At 41.0% G+C, this 18,872-nt stretch overlaps 1 protein-coding gene across 7 annotated transcripts in view; it reads right to left on the bottom strand.

The window, feature by feature from the left end:
• The window catches only part of DYM (dymeclin), a 248,720-nt gene that overhangs the window by 166,816 nt on the left and 63,032 nt on the right, over positions 1 to 18,872 (bottom strand). For all 7 annotated transcript variants that reach the window (XM_023750840.1, XM_023750842.1, XM_014452527.2 and 4 more), the window contains one exon: positions 8,980 to 9,052. In XM_023750840.1, coding sequence (XP_023606608.1) covers positions 8,980 to 9,052 — 73 coding nt within the window. The remainder of the gene's footprint in view (positions 1 to 8,979; positions 9,053 to 18,872) is intronic.

Below are 18,872 nucleotides of genomic sequence, written 5' to 3'. Positions count from 1 at the left end.
AAGCTGAGATGGCAGCCAAGCACCCGCTCTCTGAGAGTGTAGGGTTGCTATTAATCACATGGCATCTACGAGCTGCACCTCAGTGATGCTTATTTACCTGTGGCCTGTTATTACCTCCAAGGCCCAGAAGAGCCTCGTTTTCCACCTTCTTTGAAGACCAAGCTGAGGTGAAGAGGGAACATGGAAAGCAATTCCTAAGATCTCTTAAGAGGATGTGAGAGTAAAATCTGTCTGCTGGTGATTAAGAGGCCTGAGACAGTAACTGGGGAACCGGCCTACAAGCTGGAGAGTCTGCCCTGGAATTGGAGAACCCGTTAACCAAGCTCCTGCTAGATGTGAAGACTCTAGCTTCTGCCAACAATGACACGAATGTCGTATGCTTCTTGAGAAAGAACCTAGATGAACAGAAGAGTAACCCCAACTACCTGCAACATCAGCTAGCATATCGTAAGAAATTAGAAAACCAGGCCCAGGGAGGGAGAAGCCCCATTGAAAACGCCTGCTGAAGTGTTAGGTAAGTCGACCCAACATCTGAAGGCAACAGAGCAAGTAAGTCTTCCCATTGTAGGAGGTCCCCAAATCAGCTATTTACAAATCTTAATCTTCTCCATTGGTCAGAAGACTGCTTTCCTTCATTGGTGTGTATACAAATAAATCTGTTTTTGCATTATTAAAAAAAAATGTACAACACTCACTAAGAGTGAACCCTAATTTACATGGTGACTTTGGGTGATAATGATGTGTCAATGGAGGTTCATTAACCCTAATAAATGTATCACTGTGGTGTGAGATGTTTATAGTGAGGGAGGCTGTGCAAGTGTGGGGTGAGGGGGCAGATGGGAAGTCTGTACTTTCTGCTCAGTTTTGCTGTGAAACTAAAACTGCTCTGAAAAATAAAGCCTATTAATTTTTTAAATGTTATATTATTTAGAAATATAAAGGTAGGATAATGGCAGAGGTTTATATAAACCACCAGAAACCCTAAAAATTGAAAATTATCATCTCTGGGGAGGAAAGGAAATAAAGGAATAGGACAAAGAACGTTTGTTCTCATCATAAGCCCTCTGAGCTATTTGATTTTTTTCCCCTCAAACCATGTGCACACATATAGTAACAATTTAAAATAACTGTGTCAGCATCAATGGCTAATATTAAATATCCAGATACAATGTAATCTGAATTATGCCTGAAAAGCAATTATTTTATAAAAAATTAATTTAGATCTAGCCAGTTTGGCTCAGTGGATAGAGCGTTGGCCTGTGGACTAAAGGATCCCGGGTTTGATTCCAGCCAAGAGCACATGCCCAGGCTGCAGGCTCAATCCCCAGTAGGGGTTGTGCAGCAGGCAGCCAATCAATGATTCTTTCTCATCATTGTTTCTTTATCTCTCTCCCTCTCCCTTCCTCTCTGAAATCAATAAATATATTTTTTTAAAAAGAGTGTGGCTATTTAAGTTAAAAAATAATTAATTTATATAGGTGGCATAAAAAAAGAAAAAATGAACTATTTGTTGATAGAATTAAAATTCGAAGTCAATGTCAAATCATCTCATCCATATTTTGCTATTCATGTATTAATAACAGTAAAAGAGATTAACAAAAGCATTCTGTATCAGTTTTGCTTTTTTAAACGTAAAAATTCTTTGAAGGCAGAGGGGCAAGTTTACAGGGCTGAGCTACCTAAGAATCCTGCAAGTGGCTTAGGAAAGTCACTTCCCCTCTCTACTTCAATGACATGTATAAAATGAAAGGGTTAGAATAAGGTTTTTAAAAAGCTTAATTCTAGTTCTAAAAATCCAATGATTATATGACTCTAAATAGCCTGTAACTTGTAAGGCAGTGGTTCTCAACCTTCTGGCCCTTTATTTTATTTTTTTTAAAATATATTTTATTGATTTTTTACAGAGAGTAAGGGAGAGGGATAGAGAGTTAGAAACATCGATGAGAGAGAAACATCGACCACCTGCCTCCTGCACATCCCCTACTGGGGATGCACCCGCAACCAAGGTACATGCCCTTGACCGGAATCGAACCTGGGACCCTTCAGTCCGCAGGCTGACGCTCTATCCACTGAGCCAAACTGGTTAGGGCAACCTTCTGGCCCTTTAAATACAGTTCCTCATGTTGTGACCCAACCATAAAATTATTTTCGTTGCTACTTCATAACTGTAATGTTGCTACTGTTATGAATTGTAATGTAAATATCTGATATGCAGGATGGTCTTAGGCGACCCCTGTGAAAGGGTCGTTCGACCGCCAAAGGGGTCACGACCCACAGGTTGAGAACCGCTGTTAAGGAAATATGCATATGCAGGCAAAATGGCCAGGATTCAGGACTCTGCTTCTGCTAATCGTCCACACCTAGAACCTGTCCTCCCAAAAAGCCAGAGGAACTCCTCGGAACAGCTTGATGCAAGAGAAACTGCCTTCAGTTCCCACACAGATCATTCAGCCTGTCCTTCTGAATCTGAGGCATCCTACATCCTATGACCACTACACTTGTTAATGACCAAGTGCTACTTCTTCTTGAGAAGTTTAAAATAGGAAAAATAACTCAGAAGCAAATTAATTCAATGTTTTTCTTGAATACTTAGTATGTGTAAGAAAACACACTATAGAGCATTTGAAACTTTTTTACAAAAACTTCTTCAAGTACATTTCTTTTGTCCTCAACACTATCCTGAGCAACAGAGTAGCAGTGAGAGCACAAGGCAGACCTCATCGCAGGATGAGATGCTCCCTCTCAGCAGCGGGCCCTGCCGCTACAATGAAGGACTTGCCTAGCTGTTCCTTCAATAGCGATGTGAACTGATCTCTCAACTCATACACTTCAGGTTCCATGTCTAAATTACTCAACAACTAAACTCGCGTCTTCAAATGTATTTTCCAAGTCACAATCTATGATCTATTAACCCCAATTGTACAATGAGAAAACTGAGGCCTGGAGGGACATTGATGATTAGTGGTAGAGCTAGGATTCAAACTCTACCTTCTGGATTCAGAACCAGTGGTGTTTTTTGCACTACAGGATACACCCTATACTTCTTGGCAACAGGTAGTTAAGCATTTATGAACAATGTGAGCACATATCTTTTAAAAGAAACATTTGTGGTGCTAGATATATTTTGCTCAGATTTCTTCAATAAACCAAGTTAAGGTTTACATATTAAAAATTATTTAACTGGAATTTTTCCCCCCAAGGCACCAGAAATCCATTTTCAAGCTAAAAAGCTATTCTGAACTTAACATAAAAAAACTGTAATGGTACATAAAACACCATCATCTTTAATTCAGTGCTTATAATGTCATAAATGCCTAATTCCACCAGAAAGCTACAGGAGATGTTCACCTGACAGCACTTAAAACTTCAATGCTGACGGGCTTTAGCCACCCGCCTGCCGAGGCTGCGTTTGGAGACGTATGTGGGTATCAACACGCAGGGATGTAGAAAGGCATTTCCCCAACAGCGAGGCCCTTCCGTGCCAGCCCTGGGTCCCTGCAGTTCGTTCACTCTCTTCCAACAACTTGCAGACTCCAGAAGGAGACTGTTTATGGCTCTTCAGGTTCTTAAACCACCTACTCAGTGTTAGCACCAAACGTTTTCCATATTCGCATTTTCCACATATTACATCTAAGCCAATACCATTAGTCTAAGGGTTGAATCAATGTGCATTTGATATCATTTTATTACATTTCAATAATCATGTGGATAAAGAGAATTTTATAAAGATTCTTAATCCGTTTTATCCCCACCCCCAAATACTTCCAAAATGTATTTTAGAGAAGTAGCTCTAAAAATATACTGTTCTTTTACATCCTAACAAACAGGGAACCCTAAACACAATCAAACCTTTACTCCTGCTAACATTCAGTCCTGACACCATCGAACAACATAGCTTCCCAGCCCTAATTTCCCACAACCCTCTGCTCTAATCAAACTAACGCAGTGTTCTCATTGTTCACACCCAAGACAGCCCTTTCTGCCTCTTTAATGACCAGCCACTGCTGGTCACTACGGCTGGAAATGACTGCAGCATCCAACTGCTCCTCTTACTGGGCTACCTTTCTAGGTATCTATCCATCCCGAAGTTCTTCAAAAGCCACTCCTTTCCTTGCCCAGGGCCTAGTACAGCACAGACACACAGTATATTCACAATATATGTTTTTGAGGATGAACTCAATAAAAAAGAAAGTATATTGTGAAGGGATAATCTGGAGACTACTGAGATATTAGCTGACTGTCCCTAAACTGTCCCACACTAGTCAGCAGTTATAACTAATTAATCTTCCATTTCCTTAAACATTGTTAGATGTTATTTCACAAGTGTTTCAGCCCCTAGTAGCCCTTTTCTACTACTAATAAGACATTGAATTTTTATAATATAATTACCAACTGCAAAGGGCTTTGAGCCAGGATACTTGCAATGGAACATGCCTTAGCACAATGCAGCCAACATGCTGGGAAACAAACAAAATGCTGTAAGCACACAGAATAGGTTATGTCCCTACTGATTTGCTGATTCAACAAAAAATTTGTTGATAATCAGGCTAACCAGAGTACTAGTGACACAGCAAGAGCAAAATAAATGCAGGCACAAGAAAAATCTTTGTTTTCATGGAGCTCACTTTCCAATTTTATTTGAGAAATATAAGTAAGAGAAAGAATAGGTAATATGAAAAGTAGAGATGAGTATTCAGACAAAAAATAAAGCGTGATAAAAGGACAGAGGGTGGGAGGGAAGGCAGAGCAGCTCTTTCTAAGAAGCAGACCTTTGAGCAGAAAGAAGCTTGATAGACATACGGTCAGGACATAAGCCTACAGAGATCTGAGGGGAGATATTCAAGGGCAAAGGCCTCGGAGGCAGGAGGGGGTGGGCAGGTTCCAAGTTAGCAAGGACACCAGCGTGGCTGAACTAGAAGGAGTGGTGCGACAGGGTTAACAGACACCCTCTGTACTCGACAAAAAATAGACACACACAATCCCCGAAAAGGGCAGTGAAGGCATCACTTATGAAAATCTCATCTTCACCAGTACTTAACTTATGAGAAAACTAGGTTTCTTAGGTTAAATGATAATGTAAAAACCTGCAGGTGAGGGCCAGGCTGAGAATGAATGTTCACAGGCTGATGAAGGAGGACGCACCAATGGACCCCAGAGGAAGAGGCTGCCTGTCTGGCCAGGGCCCACAGAAAGGCCCACTCTGAGCAGATGTCCCAGGGACCTGTCAGAGTGGTGGCACCAGAGAAAAGGAGGAGGGCCTGTCCTGACAATGGCATCGTCATTTACAACTAACAGTAAGAGCTCTGAAAAAACTACAGCAACAGAAACAGACAAAAAGACAGAAAAGGAAAAACATCCAGTTCTAGCCACCAAAATGACTTCTATTTCATAATTAAAAAGCATCACAAACAGCCTCCAAAACATAAGTTTGGGGTCCATACACTCTAACTGCTTCTGATGCTAGGACCCCACTTAACCTGCACCACTGGTGGAGTCCCGAGGTCTCAACCATTACAGTAACGCTAAGAGCTGACACATGGTCACACTCAGTGCGCTGCTTTCAGCTCTGTCCTGCCAACGCCGTCTTCTTAGGGTCCCCTCTATTAATGTCCTGAGAAAAATACCTTTATCTTACTTTATTCCTTTCCCACTCACTTCCTTGAGATCAAGGAGCAGGTCTAGTAATTATAGACAAGGCTTTACTTTTGGAAGACAATTCGAGTGGATCAAACCAATATAGACTGAAAATGTCAAATCATAAGTCCATGCATGACTTAATCTTTACTTTAAATATATAAATGCTGAGAGGAGTTAAGGAAGGAATCCTGTAAAAAGGGCAATTTTAACCCGACTGAAGATTAACAATCTCAGAGAATTAATATTTTATCAAGAAATCCAAACTGCACTATTGACTTGAAAGTCAATTTTCATCATTATTCCTTCAAATTCTGGGAGTTTAGGAAGTTAATTTAAAATTCAGTTTATAGAGGAGAATCGAAGATGTTCTCGATAATCACTTGCTTTCAATATTAACGAAATGATTTCACAGTCTCACTTCACAGTAAGCTAGTATAGAATTGCCCTCGGTGGCCAAGAGAACCAGATTCCTCTTGCTGTTCACCTGCGAGTGCAGCACTGGCGTGCCGAGGTTAACGTGAAAGTTTATACCAGCCGTGGGCAAACTACGGCCCGCGGGCCGGATCCGGCCCATTTGAAATGAATAAAACTAAAAAAAAATAAAAGACCGTACCCTTTTATGTAATGATGTTTACTTTGAATTTATATTAGTTCACACAAACACTCCATCCATGCTTTTGTTCCGGCCCTCCGGTCCAGTTTAAGAACCCATTGTGGCCCTCGAGTCAAAAAGTTTGCCCACCCCTGGTTTATACTGAGACTGCTGACGCTCAGGTGAGAGCATCCGGTTCCCACATGCCAATGTTCCTCCTTAAATTATAAGCTGATCTGTAACGCTGCACTATAGTTACAGTAGATGAAACACTGCAAGAGTAGTTTGCTTTCACATGGAAACAGTTACCAAGACAAACCTTGGAGGATGGAGTTCCAAGAATATTAAATCATAAGAAATTGTTTCAGCAGCTGGTTAAAGCTGAGTGTACATAACACAAGACATCTGGTTGTCTGTGCATTTTCAGTTCATTTAAAAAGTATAAACACATTAAAACACTGAAATGTTTGATATATTACAACACTGTCTGCTTGCTCCCCAAGAGTGTTTAAGTGGCTGGTCTAGTCATTGTACTCAAGGCTTATTTACTAGCTAAAGGGATTTACTATTTCCATCCCCCTTAACTTCAAGATATATTATCAACCAAGGAAAAAAGGAAGATATTGCTGTTATTTGTAAGGACATAATGTAATAGAGGTAGTGCTATTTCTAAAATTAAATCAGGAACACATGAAGCATCACACATACTGTGACAAGTAAACAGCAGACAACGTGCTCTCCCTCCCACATCTGACCATATGTAACAGAAACCTAACCACAGTGGCTTAACCAAAATAAGGGTTTATTTGCTTCACGTAAGAAGAAATCCAAAGATAAGCGATCTAGGGTTGGTGTAATAGTTCCAGAGTATCATCCATACCCCATGCTCCCGGGACACTGTTCTTTGCATGCTGCAGTCATCATGATACTTTTAAGATGCCTAAATGGCACCTCCACATTCCAGGATGGAAGAGAAGAAGGACAAAGAGCAACAAGCTAAAGGTAAGTGCTCTACAAGCTTCCGACTTCTGCTCACATAAAACTGGCCCAGACTATCACAGGGCCACATTTCAGCACATTCAATTCCCAAGGTGCCTGAACACTAAGCTGGGCATACACTGTCCCCCCAAACAATACTAGAGATCTGTTAGAAAGGAGGGTGAGGGCTCTAACCGGTTTGGCTCAATGGATAGAGCGTCAGCCTGAGGACTCAAGGGTCCCAGGTTCGATTCCGGTCAAGGGCATGTACCTGGGTTGTGGACACATCCCCAGTAGGAGGTGTGCAGGAGGCAGCTGGTCGATGTTTCTCTCTCATTGATGTTTCTAACTCTCTATCCTTCTCCCTTCCTCTCTGTAAAAAATCAATAAAATATATTTTTAAAAAACCCAAATAAAAATCATCATTCTCCCCTTAAAAAAAGAAAGAAAGAAAGGAGGGTGAGGAAAGGATATAAGGACACATGCTAATCGCTGTGTCCGTCGCAAGAGCTCATCGTGCATGGGCCCTGCCTTCCAAGCTATACAAGCTCTAAACCACAACAGGGTTTGGCGGATCCCGTTTCTAAATCTACATTACAATTCTGGATGCTGCACTTATGCACAACAATAGCCAGGAGCCCATTTTCCACAAATACCTGTCTTTCCTTTTTGGACTATAGGCAAATAGCACATTTCCAACGATATCCCCATGTAGATTGAGATTCTATGATGATGAATCTTAAAATCTACTTCTTTATTTAAGACATAATTTCTTTAAAATATGCATTTTCAATGGAGATGATATGACCCCCCCCCCCCCGAGAATAAAAATTAGTTCTTTAAAGTGAAAAACGTCACAGATATTATAATGATTCATGGTGCTCCAAGGGGGGAGGGGCAATTAAGAAAAAGAAGTCTAAAAGGGTTCCTCAAAGAGACAATTTTTTAAAAAGGTTGACAGTAACTGCTCTAAAAATAACAAACATTTTGAATCATGCTGGAATGGCATTCAGTTGCAGTGACAGAAATCCATTACCATAAACAAATAAGGGTCTATGTTTCTCGCATGAGAAGTCCAGAGGGCGACAGGGGGTGGGGGGACTAGAAGTTGATGACTTTGGTTCAGCAGCTCAATGGCATCAAAGCAGAATTTTCGGTGAGTCTCTTGGCTCATGGCGCCAAGATGGCCACATAATTCAAAGGACCATGTTCACATTCCAGACAGCAGGAAAGAGGGCTGTCAAGAACAGAAAGATAGGACTCCTGGGGGAGCCAGGTCCCCTTAAAGAGCTTTACTCATACTTTCATGGAGAAATTCCCCCTATATCTCAATGACCACATCTACCTTCTAGAAAAGATAGACATGAAAATCCAAAACTGGCCATTAATCAAAGCAGGACATAAGAAAGAAGGGGAGAGCACATAATGGGTGAACAACTAGCTGCACCTACCACATATGAATTTGTTTCTAATTGCTTTTCTCTTAAACCCTTGTTAACAGAGATTTGTAAGTTCATTTATTACAGAGATTAATCTAATTCTGTGCCTACCATATGCTTAGTATTGTTAACAACTTAAAATTGTTTTGATGATGGATAGTCAGAGTTTAAATATTACTGGGCAAGAGAGATAAAAGAACTCCATGAATGTACTACCCTTAAAAGGCATGCATAAAAGTACTACACTAGGACCCACAAACTCTTCAACATCATCAATTACCATCTTCACGATACAAAGAAGATAAAACAAACCCTGATGTAGCCAGAACTTACATGAGTGGAATATCAGTGATTAACTGCATCAAACAGCAGACTAATTCTTCCAAAAGATCTTCTGAGTCAGAACCTGATAAGATACACAAAAAGTTTGTTAACAAAGTATAAAATAGAATGGAATTGTTTAGAAGTTCAGTTTTCATTCCTAAAGAGAATAAGAATAATTATTACATAAACTCAGATATTAATGCTGACCTCTGAATAAAATCCAAATCCTAAGTTAGCATCTATTATGATTTTCATCTACAGAGGAATTTTGAACACCAGCTATCAATTATACAGTTTTTAACATTTGAAGGTAACTATGACTCCTGTAGGCCAGTAGTGTTCAAACTTCTTATAGTGCACTATGTTTTTTCAAATGAAATCTTACATACTGAGCCAAATATGTAAAATACATGAAAGCCCTGACCAGTTTGGCTCAGTGGATAGAGCGTCGGCCTGTGGACTGAAGAGCCCCAGGTTCGATTCTGGTCAAGGGCATGTACCTTGGTTGCGGGCACATCCCCAGTAGGGGGTATGCAGGAGGCAGCTGATGGATGTTTCTAACTCTCTATCCCTCTCCCTTCCTCTCTGTAAAAAATCAATAAAATATATTTAAAAAATAAATAAATATAATAAAATACATGAAGAGGCAAGCTGCTCTAGCTGCTTTGTTTGAATCAGGAGTAGACACCCCTCAGCCCCCTAAATATCTGGCCTTGCCCTTGCTCTTCTTGATAGACCTCAAGAACCTTTTCTGAACCCGTGGGGACTCCACAGATGACAGACTGAAACCGAGTAAGAGGCCAGACACCTACCTCTTCACAGACAAAAAGCCAAAGGTAAAGTGGATTTCCAAGTCCTATGAACAAGTGGCAAAGGCAGGTTACAAATTACCCTCCCAGTGGAAATGCCCCTCTGTCCCATACCGCTCTGAGTGACGTCTGGCTTTGGACAATACTGAGACACCTACTCTTTCTTCCCCAGCTCCTATGACACCCTATTTCTAACCTACCTCTCTCTCTATTCATTCCCAGGACCCACTTCCTCGGAATGCCCTTCAACTACTGGTACGCTCCTCAGAGTGCCACCACTGGCTTTCTTCTCCTCGTCTCGCTCCCCATGATCTCCCTTACTAGTCATCACTTGTATGCTGGCGATTCCTACAGTTTTCCTCTTGTCTCTCCACTGAACTTCATCTTTATATCCAACTGTCTGCTGATCATCTCCACCTAGATCAGCGGTTCTCAACCTGTGGGTCGCGACCCCTTTGACGGTCAAATGATTCTTTCACAGGGGTCGCCTAAGACCATCCTGCATATCCGATATTTACATTACGATTCATAACAGTAGCAACATTACAGTTATGAAGTAGCAACGAAAATAATTTTATGATTGGGTCACAACATGAGGAACTGTATTTAAAGGGCCAGAAGGTTGAGAACCACTGACCTAGATGCATCACCAATACGTTCAAGCTCAATACGTTCAAAACTGAACTCATTTGTCCCAACGCTTCAAATCCACTTCCTTGTTCTTTATTCTCCTTTTCGGTGACTACATCAGTGAACCCAAACCCAAAACACAGACTATTCTCTCTCTTATTCATCTCAAGGTCCTATCAATTACACAGTCACCTCACTGTCATTCACTCGTTTCTTCATTTCCTGTCATGCCTTCGTTCATTATTGCATTATCTCAGTTCAGTTAAACACTTTTTTTAAATTAAAACTCCTGAACTTCTTTAAACCTTCCTACTAGTATTCCTACAAATTTGTTCCTCTCCAATCCAAACTCCAGATTATCAGAGGGACCTAACTATAGTCCATCCTTTCATTCTCCTGCCTTAGACCTTTATAATTGCTTAAGCTGATTACTATGCATCAGAAAGAACTCCAAGCTCCAAAGTACAGCATGCCAGACCTTTGAGATACAGGCCCTGCATCCCTTTCTACCTTTATCTCCCACATTATTCCTTTCACAATTTATACTCCAGCGATACCAAACTACCTGCTACATGCCACTTTATGCCTCCTCAATAACATTCTGTCTGGAATGCCCTCCAACAATAAAAATCTAATTTTTTTAAAAAGCCAATTTTTATCTACCTGAACCATCCTAAATCTTCATTTCCTCCATAAAACCCAACTCTCTTGGCTCCCCTTGAACAAAAATAATCATCTAGGCCGCATCTATGCCTTGTTCATATGTCTTTCATTGCATAATTTGGTTACATTGTATCATAGTTTCTCTCTACATGTAAGCAGGCTTCTATTGGACTCTGTATTTCTCAAGGATGATGACTAAGAGCTTGGCATGTGATGTATACTCAATACATGTTTGCTCAACTGAACCCAGCTGTCTAAGTATAAATCTAATGGTTATTTCCAAAGCATCAAAGCACTTGGAGTCTCGAAAAAATTTAGCAATTCTTTTTTCTAGACCACAATCACCTTAGTAGTCAGGAATTATGCAGAAACCCCTTCCTGCCTTGCCATAAATAGAACTGGCACAGCAACCCTCTGAGAGGTGAGTGCCAAGCTTGAAAGAACATGAAGTCACAATGAACACACCAATCAAGGCTAAGAAGAATGAATACACAGCAAGATCAAGTTCAATAACCACATTAAATCTCACTCTAAAAGAGGTAGGCTTATTAGCTCAACGAGTGAAGAAAGTAAAACAAGGAAATAAGTAGCATTTGTCTCTGAGGCTACACAACAAGTAGATCTAACTAAAATCCTCCTCATTGTCAAAGCTGTCCAACATAACCCACATGAATTAACAACCTATTCCAACAAGCTCATTTGCTGACATATAATATATATTCAATACGTTTGTTAAACCATCATTCCCTGACTCATCCTACAGAATGTATTGATCCAGACCCAAGAAGAACATTTAAAATCTTCACTGATTCCTTAAAGAACATTTCAGACCAAACGAGTTGGACAGTTTAATAACATACCCTTATTTAGCCAAGCAGCCAGCAGTGTTTTAATTACAGAAGGTGAAGAAACAAGCACTCAGGACTCACAGATGGTGCCTGATTGTTCTATATTTCTTCCAGGGGTGTAAACACATCTGATTTTTAAATCTTAAAATGGTGACGAGAACTCTCTATCCAGTTCTATGTGCCATCCAAATCATGACCTCGGCCAAGTTTACAGCTGGGTCAATTAAGGAATATATTCACAGCTTTGTTATCAATTTAACATAATGAAAATGATAAAAAAGAATATTTCATACAAGTAAAATGTAACATATCAAGGCCAAAGCTCTAACAAAACAAAAGACAAAAATAAAGAATTTCCAGCTGAAATCTCTGACAACTTCCGTTTACTTTAAGAAGAAAGTCCTGCAGAACACTATATACTTGTTCTGAGCTAATCTAGAAGCAAATAATTGCATAACAAGTGAAGAATGATGAGATGTGACTGCTTAGCAGGTTTGACATCAAGCAAAAGTCACTCCTACTGCTTTATTTTCGAAGCAGTACTTATATCATTCAGCTTTCATATGAGGATAAATATCTTTCTTATTTCCAATAAAAATAAGTAAACATAAAGTCTCCTGCCAGAAATTATGTAACTCACTCATGCATCTCAAGAAAGATGATCTTAAAAGTCCTTGAAATTTGAAAGACACAGTAAACTGAGGTTCTTTGAGCAAAGGACTTTGCAGAGATTCAGTATGTTTATTGTACTATGAAGTTTACAACCCGGTTTTATCTCTTTAAGAGTTTTAAATTGCCTCTACAGCTGCAGTCAAATATTTTAGTAGTTTAAATCTTAGCTTCTGGATAAAATATTAATAGCTAACATTTGAGAACTCTACCCTTGAAGAGGCACTGTGTTATTTCATTCTCTTTATCCCACATTAATCCTGATAATAACTACTAAGGTGCAGTATGATCATCATCCTTTTACAGATGAAGAATCAAGGCCCACTGATATTAGTTTACTTACAGTAAGGGGCAGAGCCCAGATCTGAACCCAAATCCAGACTCCCAAAAAAAGGAAAAGAAAAAAACAACCAAATGAATTATTTTTTCTATTTTTTATTTTTATTATTGAGAGTATTACAGATGTCCCCCTGTGCCTGTCCCCCGCCACCAATTGCCCTGCTCCACCCACCCTATTGTCCGTGTCCAAGGGCAATGAATATATGCCTATACATTCTTTGGTTAATCTCTTCCTGTCCCCTTTCCCTCTGAGATTCATCAGTCTGTTCCATGTTTCCATTATCTTTAAAGACCTGTTATTATACAAAGTTGGGGGGAAAATCCAGTCAACCATTCCATGTTTCACTGAAGACCCTAAATACAAACCTCCTGGTAAGAGAGTACTATGAACCACACTAGGGAAGAAATCTGAAATACCACATATTAGTTTACACATTCAGGTGATATATTATACATTTACCAACGCATACTGGAAGGCTTTGACTTAAATATCCAATTAGGAAGTAATTTCACACAACGAATAAATATAAACTATTATCATCAGTATTATGCCAACTGAAATCTCACCCCTATCCCTAGGGTTCTCTCAATCTAAAGCCCTAACCCCATGTCTCTGATCTCTATGAGCGTTACCAGAGGAAGAAGCAAAGAAAGACAAGGTGATATTTGTGGTCCTAACAGCTCCAATAATCCATACCTGAAACTAAGCTTCGGTTCTTGTTCTTTCTGTTCGGCACCCTCCGGTACCAAACACTAAGATACCGCACTCTCATTTTGGCCTTAGGGGCTGGACCAGAGCATAGTAGAGTCATGTCATAATCAAACGTCTTCCATCAGAGTGGGAGGGGAGAGAGGGCAAAATGATTTTTAAAAACCACTCACTTGAAGAAGAGAAAAAACAGTGCTGGTGGAAAACAAAGAAGTGGCCAGGAAAAAGAAACACATGGGTTATTTAAATCAGGTTACATGTAATTATTAAAAAATATATTAACAGATAGAGAGTTAATCTTTGTTGTTTTCTTTACATTAGTAAAATCAAGCTGTTATTTCTCAATGCTGCCCAATACCACACTGTGACAAATACAAGCACTAAAAAACTCAATCAAGAAATAACAGAGCGAGAGAAACAAAGATGGCGGCATAGGTAAACACCTGAAATTGCTGCCTCGCACAACCACTTCAAAAATACAACTAGAAGACAAAACGGACATCATCCAGAACCACAGGAAGACTGGCTGAGTGGAAATTCAACAACTAGAAGGAAAGAGAAAAAGCACACTGAGACTCAGAGGAGGTGTGGAAGTAAAGTGCAGAGGTACGGAGGCGCACACGGAAAGGGCTGGCAACTGAGGACTCGGTTGTCTTTTTCAATCGGGAGGGAGACCCAAGCTCCCGACTGCTCTGAACTCCAGTTCCGGGCTAGTCTCTGGGGACCCAGACTCATATGGGGAGAAACTGGACTGTCTGGCATCGGTCGGAACTCAAGAGCGGCTTTCTCTCAGAGGTGCTTGCAGCGATTACTGCAGGACACTGAGATGTGGGGCCTCTTAGGGCAGGGCTGAGGATCAGCCATAGCCCTGTTGGTTCCCTGAGACCCCGCCCCACCCAAGCTGTGTGCAGAGGCTTTTGCATATGAAAGGCCTGGCCCTTTGCAATCTAAAATTACCTAACAAACTGCAGCTGGGCCAGAGAGACCCAGAACATCCAAAAGAAGGCCCAAGGCCCCACAGCAGCTTGCATTGCTTCACAGCTGGACCTCATCTGGGCACCTCCAAACCCCAAACAAAGAAGAGGAATCTGCAGATCTCTCTGTAGCTACTGCTGGGTGGCCTCAGGCAGAGGCTAAATTAGCACCTCCTTAGAGATCCAAGAGCCAGTGTACCCAGTGGTCAGAGTGGGACCATCCAGATTACAACTCCTCAGATCCATAAGGGACACACTCAGGGGGCAGACTCAGTGAGCACTAAAGCCCCACTGAAGCAAGTCTTGCCCCAGAAGGGTGTCTCCAGCACAGAAGTTCTCCCACCATAGACACAGCTGATTCTCACAGCCAATTGACCTGGAGGTCAATTCCTCCCAGTGATACCTACAACAATCAAGGCTTAACTACAACAATACTGTACACAAAGCCCACAAAGGGTTGCACCAAGAGTGTCCACCTCAGGTAATTGCGGAGGCTGAGCCACTGGGCCCTATAGGACACCTAGCACAGGGAAGCAGCCAAAATGCGGAGACAAAGAAACAGGTCACAATGACAGAAATGGAGGAAAGCAAACTACTGGATATAGAGTTCAAAACCACACTTTTAAGGTTTTTCAAGAATTTCCGATAAATTTAGTGAGACCCTCAAGAAATCTAGTGAGACCCTCGAGGTTGTGAAAGAGGACCAACTAGAAATTAAGCATTAAGCATACACTGACTGAAATAAAGAATATTATACAGAGATCCAACAGCAGACTGGAGAATCAAGTCAAAGATTTGAAATAAGAAGAAGCAAAAAACACCCAACTGGAAAAACAAAAAGAAAAAAGAATCCAAAAATATGAAGATAGTGTAAGGAGCCTCTGGGACAACTTCAAGCATACCAACATCTGAATTATGGGGGTGCCAGAAGAAGAGAGAGAGCAAGATATTGAAAACCTATTTGAAGAAATAATGACAGAAAACTTCCCCTACCTGGTGAAAGAAACAGACTTACAAGTCCAGGAAGCACAGAGAACCCCAAACAAAAGGAATCCAAAGAGGACCACACCAAGACACATCATAATTAAAATGCCAAGAGCAAAAGACAAAGAGAGAATCTTAAAAGCAGCAAGAGAAAAACAGTTAGTTACCTACAAGGGAGTACCCATACGACTGTCAGCTGATTTCTCAATAGAAACTATGCAGGCCAGAAGGGAGTGGCAAGAAATATTCAAAGTGATGAATAGCAAGAACCTACAACCAAGATTACTTTACCCAGCAAAGCTATCATTCAGAATTGAAGGTCAGATAAAGAGCTTCACAGATAAGAAAAAGTTAAGGAGTTCATCACCACCAAACCAGTATTATATGAAATGCTGAAAGGTATCCTTTAAGAAGAAGAGGAAGAAGAAGAAAAAGGTAAAGATAAAAATTATGAACAACAAATACATATCTATCAACAAGTGAATCTAAAAATCAAGTGAGTAAATAATCTGATGAACAGAATAAACTGGTGAATATAATAGAATCAGGGGCATAGAAAGGGTGTGGACTGACAATTCTCGGGGGGAAAGGGGTGTGGGGGGTTCGGGAAGAGACTGGAAAAAAATCATACACCTATGGATGAGGACAGTGGGGGGGGCGGTGGTAAGGGCAGAGGGTGTTGTGGGAACCGGGTGGAGGTTAGCTATGGGAGGAAAAAAGAGGAGCAACTGTAATAATCTGAACAATAAAGATTTAATCAAAAAAAGAAAGAAAAAGAAATAACAGAGCTATATTCCAAAAACAGGTGAATACCTGGTAGTCTGCCTGAAAAATTTAGAGCAAAAATGGAAGACACATGGCTAGATTACATTTACTATAAATATATTCAGAAAACCATTGTGAAGCTAATATTGGAATTGCTATTCTATATTAAAAATCATATTTAAACTTCTAATTAGCAAATTCAAATATGCCTGTAAATAGTCATCATAAATTAAAGATAAGCAAATGGACTTCCTCTTTTCTAAAAATATCATTGTCTGCCTTTGAACACACCTGGCACTTCCAGCTCCTAAGCTTTTCCGGGGTTCTGAGGCAAGAATTGGCTTTTTTCTAGAGTTCTCCAACCCCGAAGGCATTTAGCTTTCAGTGTTCACTGATCAGTTAGGTTCAACTTGCAAAATGTTATTCACATTGTATCCCCCTTCCCTCCTCTTAAACCAAGTAATGAGTACATGACTTTTTATAAGTACCTTACTGATTTTATTGGGGTTTCAGGAGAAAGCAAAAATAAAAAGTATGTTGAATTGACTATGCTTGAGAGCAAGCCCCACAAAATAAATAATTTTTTGAAATAAATTTACATGGAACTCTTTTACGCCAAGGAAATGTAGTTAAGCAAGCCTTTTCCCCGGACTTGACAAGTCCCTAGTCTCTCTTCTCTCCACAAAGCTGTGCTAACAGGTAACTACGCTTCTCAGGCCCACGTACCCTGCTCTCCCAGCTCTCAGCAAATGACCTGCCTGTCTTCCCCTCAGTGAGCTCTCGCAATGCAAACCTGTGCTCTCTCCCTGTGCTACTGACCCCACTGGCCGCCTCTTTGGACCTTCCTTTCACCTTATCTCCTCCCCGCCCTTTTTTTTTGCTTCTATCTTCAGTCTCTCAATTGAGAATAGTTGTTTATTCTCAACTTTGCTCAACTGTTTGCAGATGGTTCTCTACTTCTGTCATTTCACCCTTCAAACAACCTGTACTACTGTATATTATCTATCCCTGAACATTCCTTCACACACCTAATTCAGATATTCACTGATAAATGGATGTTTTCAGCTACTGCATAGTAAGGTTCCATATTTTCCAACTCAACAGTATCTGTGCAATCATTTAACTGCATCACACTTTCATAAACTGTAAAAAGACATTGGCAAAAAATATAAAAAGACTTTATTATATGATAAGAAGTCTCAAACTAACAACATGTAAGGCTAAGATGAAAATAATTACATATGTCAAAAACAGCAGGTCTTCAACCTTAAAAAGATATTTACTAGACTTAACTGGTGGACCAACAGGAAACTCAACTGTAATAAAAAAGAACAAAATTAAAAGAGCATGCATACTAGTAAAAGTCTGAATTGCTAACTGTATAAGAGAGGACAGTCTGTCAGCACAGACAGAATCACCAATCATCAGACCTCACAGACGGCTCTTTCAGTGACACAACCATTTTGACAATGTGGCCATGGCTGGAAAAGTGTCATTTTTACACTGTGTCTACCTTAGGCCACCCAGACTGTGGCCTAAGGTAGACACATGCTTCTCCAACTTGAAGATGAGCAGGGAATGCAAGTACAGAGAGGGTACTCCAGGAAGGCATTTGGCCCCAAAACAAACTCAGTGTATCTCTCAAATGCATCAATTTACTCAATGTTACGTAATGAAAAATAATTTTATATGTAAACTAGAGGCCAGGATTCGTGCACGGGTGGGGTCCCTCAGCCTGGCCAGCGATCGGGGCCAATCAGGGCAAGGGACCGCGGGAGGTTAGCCAGCTGCAGGAGGTTGGCCGTGGGAGTGCACTGACCACCTGCTTTGAGCATCTGCCCCCTGGTGGTCAGTGTGCGTCATAGTGACCAGTTGTTCAGTCAAACGGTTGTAACAGTCGCTTAGGCTTTTATATATATAGACTAGAGGCCAGGTGCACGAAATTCGTGCATGGGTAGGGTCCCTAGGCCTGGCCGGTGATCGGGGCTGATCTGTGGGGCAACCAGCAGGACGATCAAGGGCTCCCCACTGGCACCCGCCTTGGCTGGCCTGGCACCACCTGCTCGCTGGCCTGCCCCCCACTGCCACCACTGGTCACCTCCCTCTGCAGGGCAACTGGCGGGGCAAACAGGGGGCCCCCGCTGGCACCCTGCCTTGGCTGGTCTGGCACTGCCTGCTCACTGGTCCCGACCCCCGTCGCCCCTGGTTGGGGCCTGTGGGCTGGGGGAAGCTCCTGCATTGAGTGCCTGCCCTCTGGTGGTCAGTGTGCATCATAGCAACCGGTTGTTCTGCCATTCGGTTGATTTGCAAATTAGGCTTTTATTATATAGGATAAGTGATATTGTGGTTAAATAAAAGCATAAAATATATACAATTTTATGACATAATGCAAACAAGTGTTAAGGTTATAGGTGCTGTTTGGACTATCTTCTTAGGCTCTCTGGGGATAAACATTCACTCCACTCTTACTGCTAACACTTCCTGCAAAGGTTTGCAACTCCCAAAGCGAACT

The sequence above is a fragment of the Myotis lucifugus genome, unplaced genomic scaffold, assembly GCF_000147115.1.
Source record: "Myotis lucifugus unplaced genomic scaffold, Myoluc2.0 scaffold_16, whole genome shotgun sequence".
NCBI classification, from domain to species: domain Eukaryota; kingdom Metazoa; phylum Chordata; class Mammalia; order Chiroptera; family Vespertilionidae; genus Myotis; species Myotis lucifugus.
Note: the sequence above shows the minus strand (reverse complement) of the source record. Positions and strands in the feature narration are given on the sequence as shown.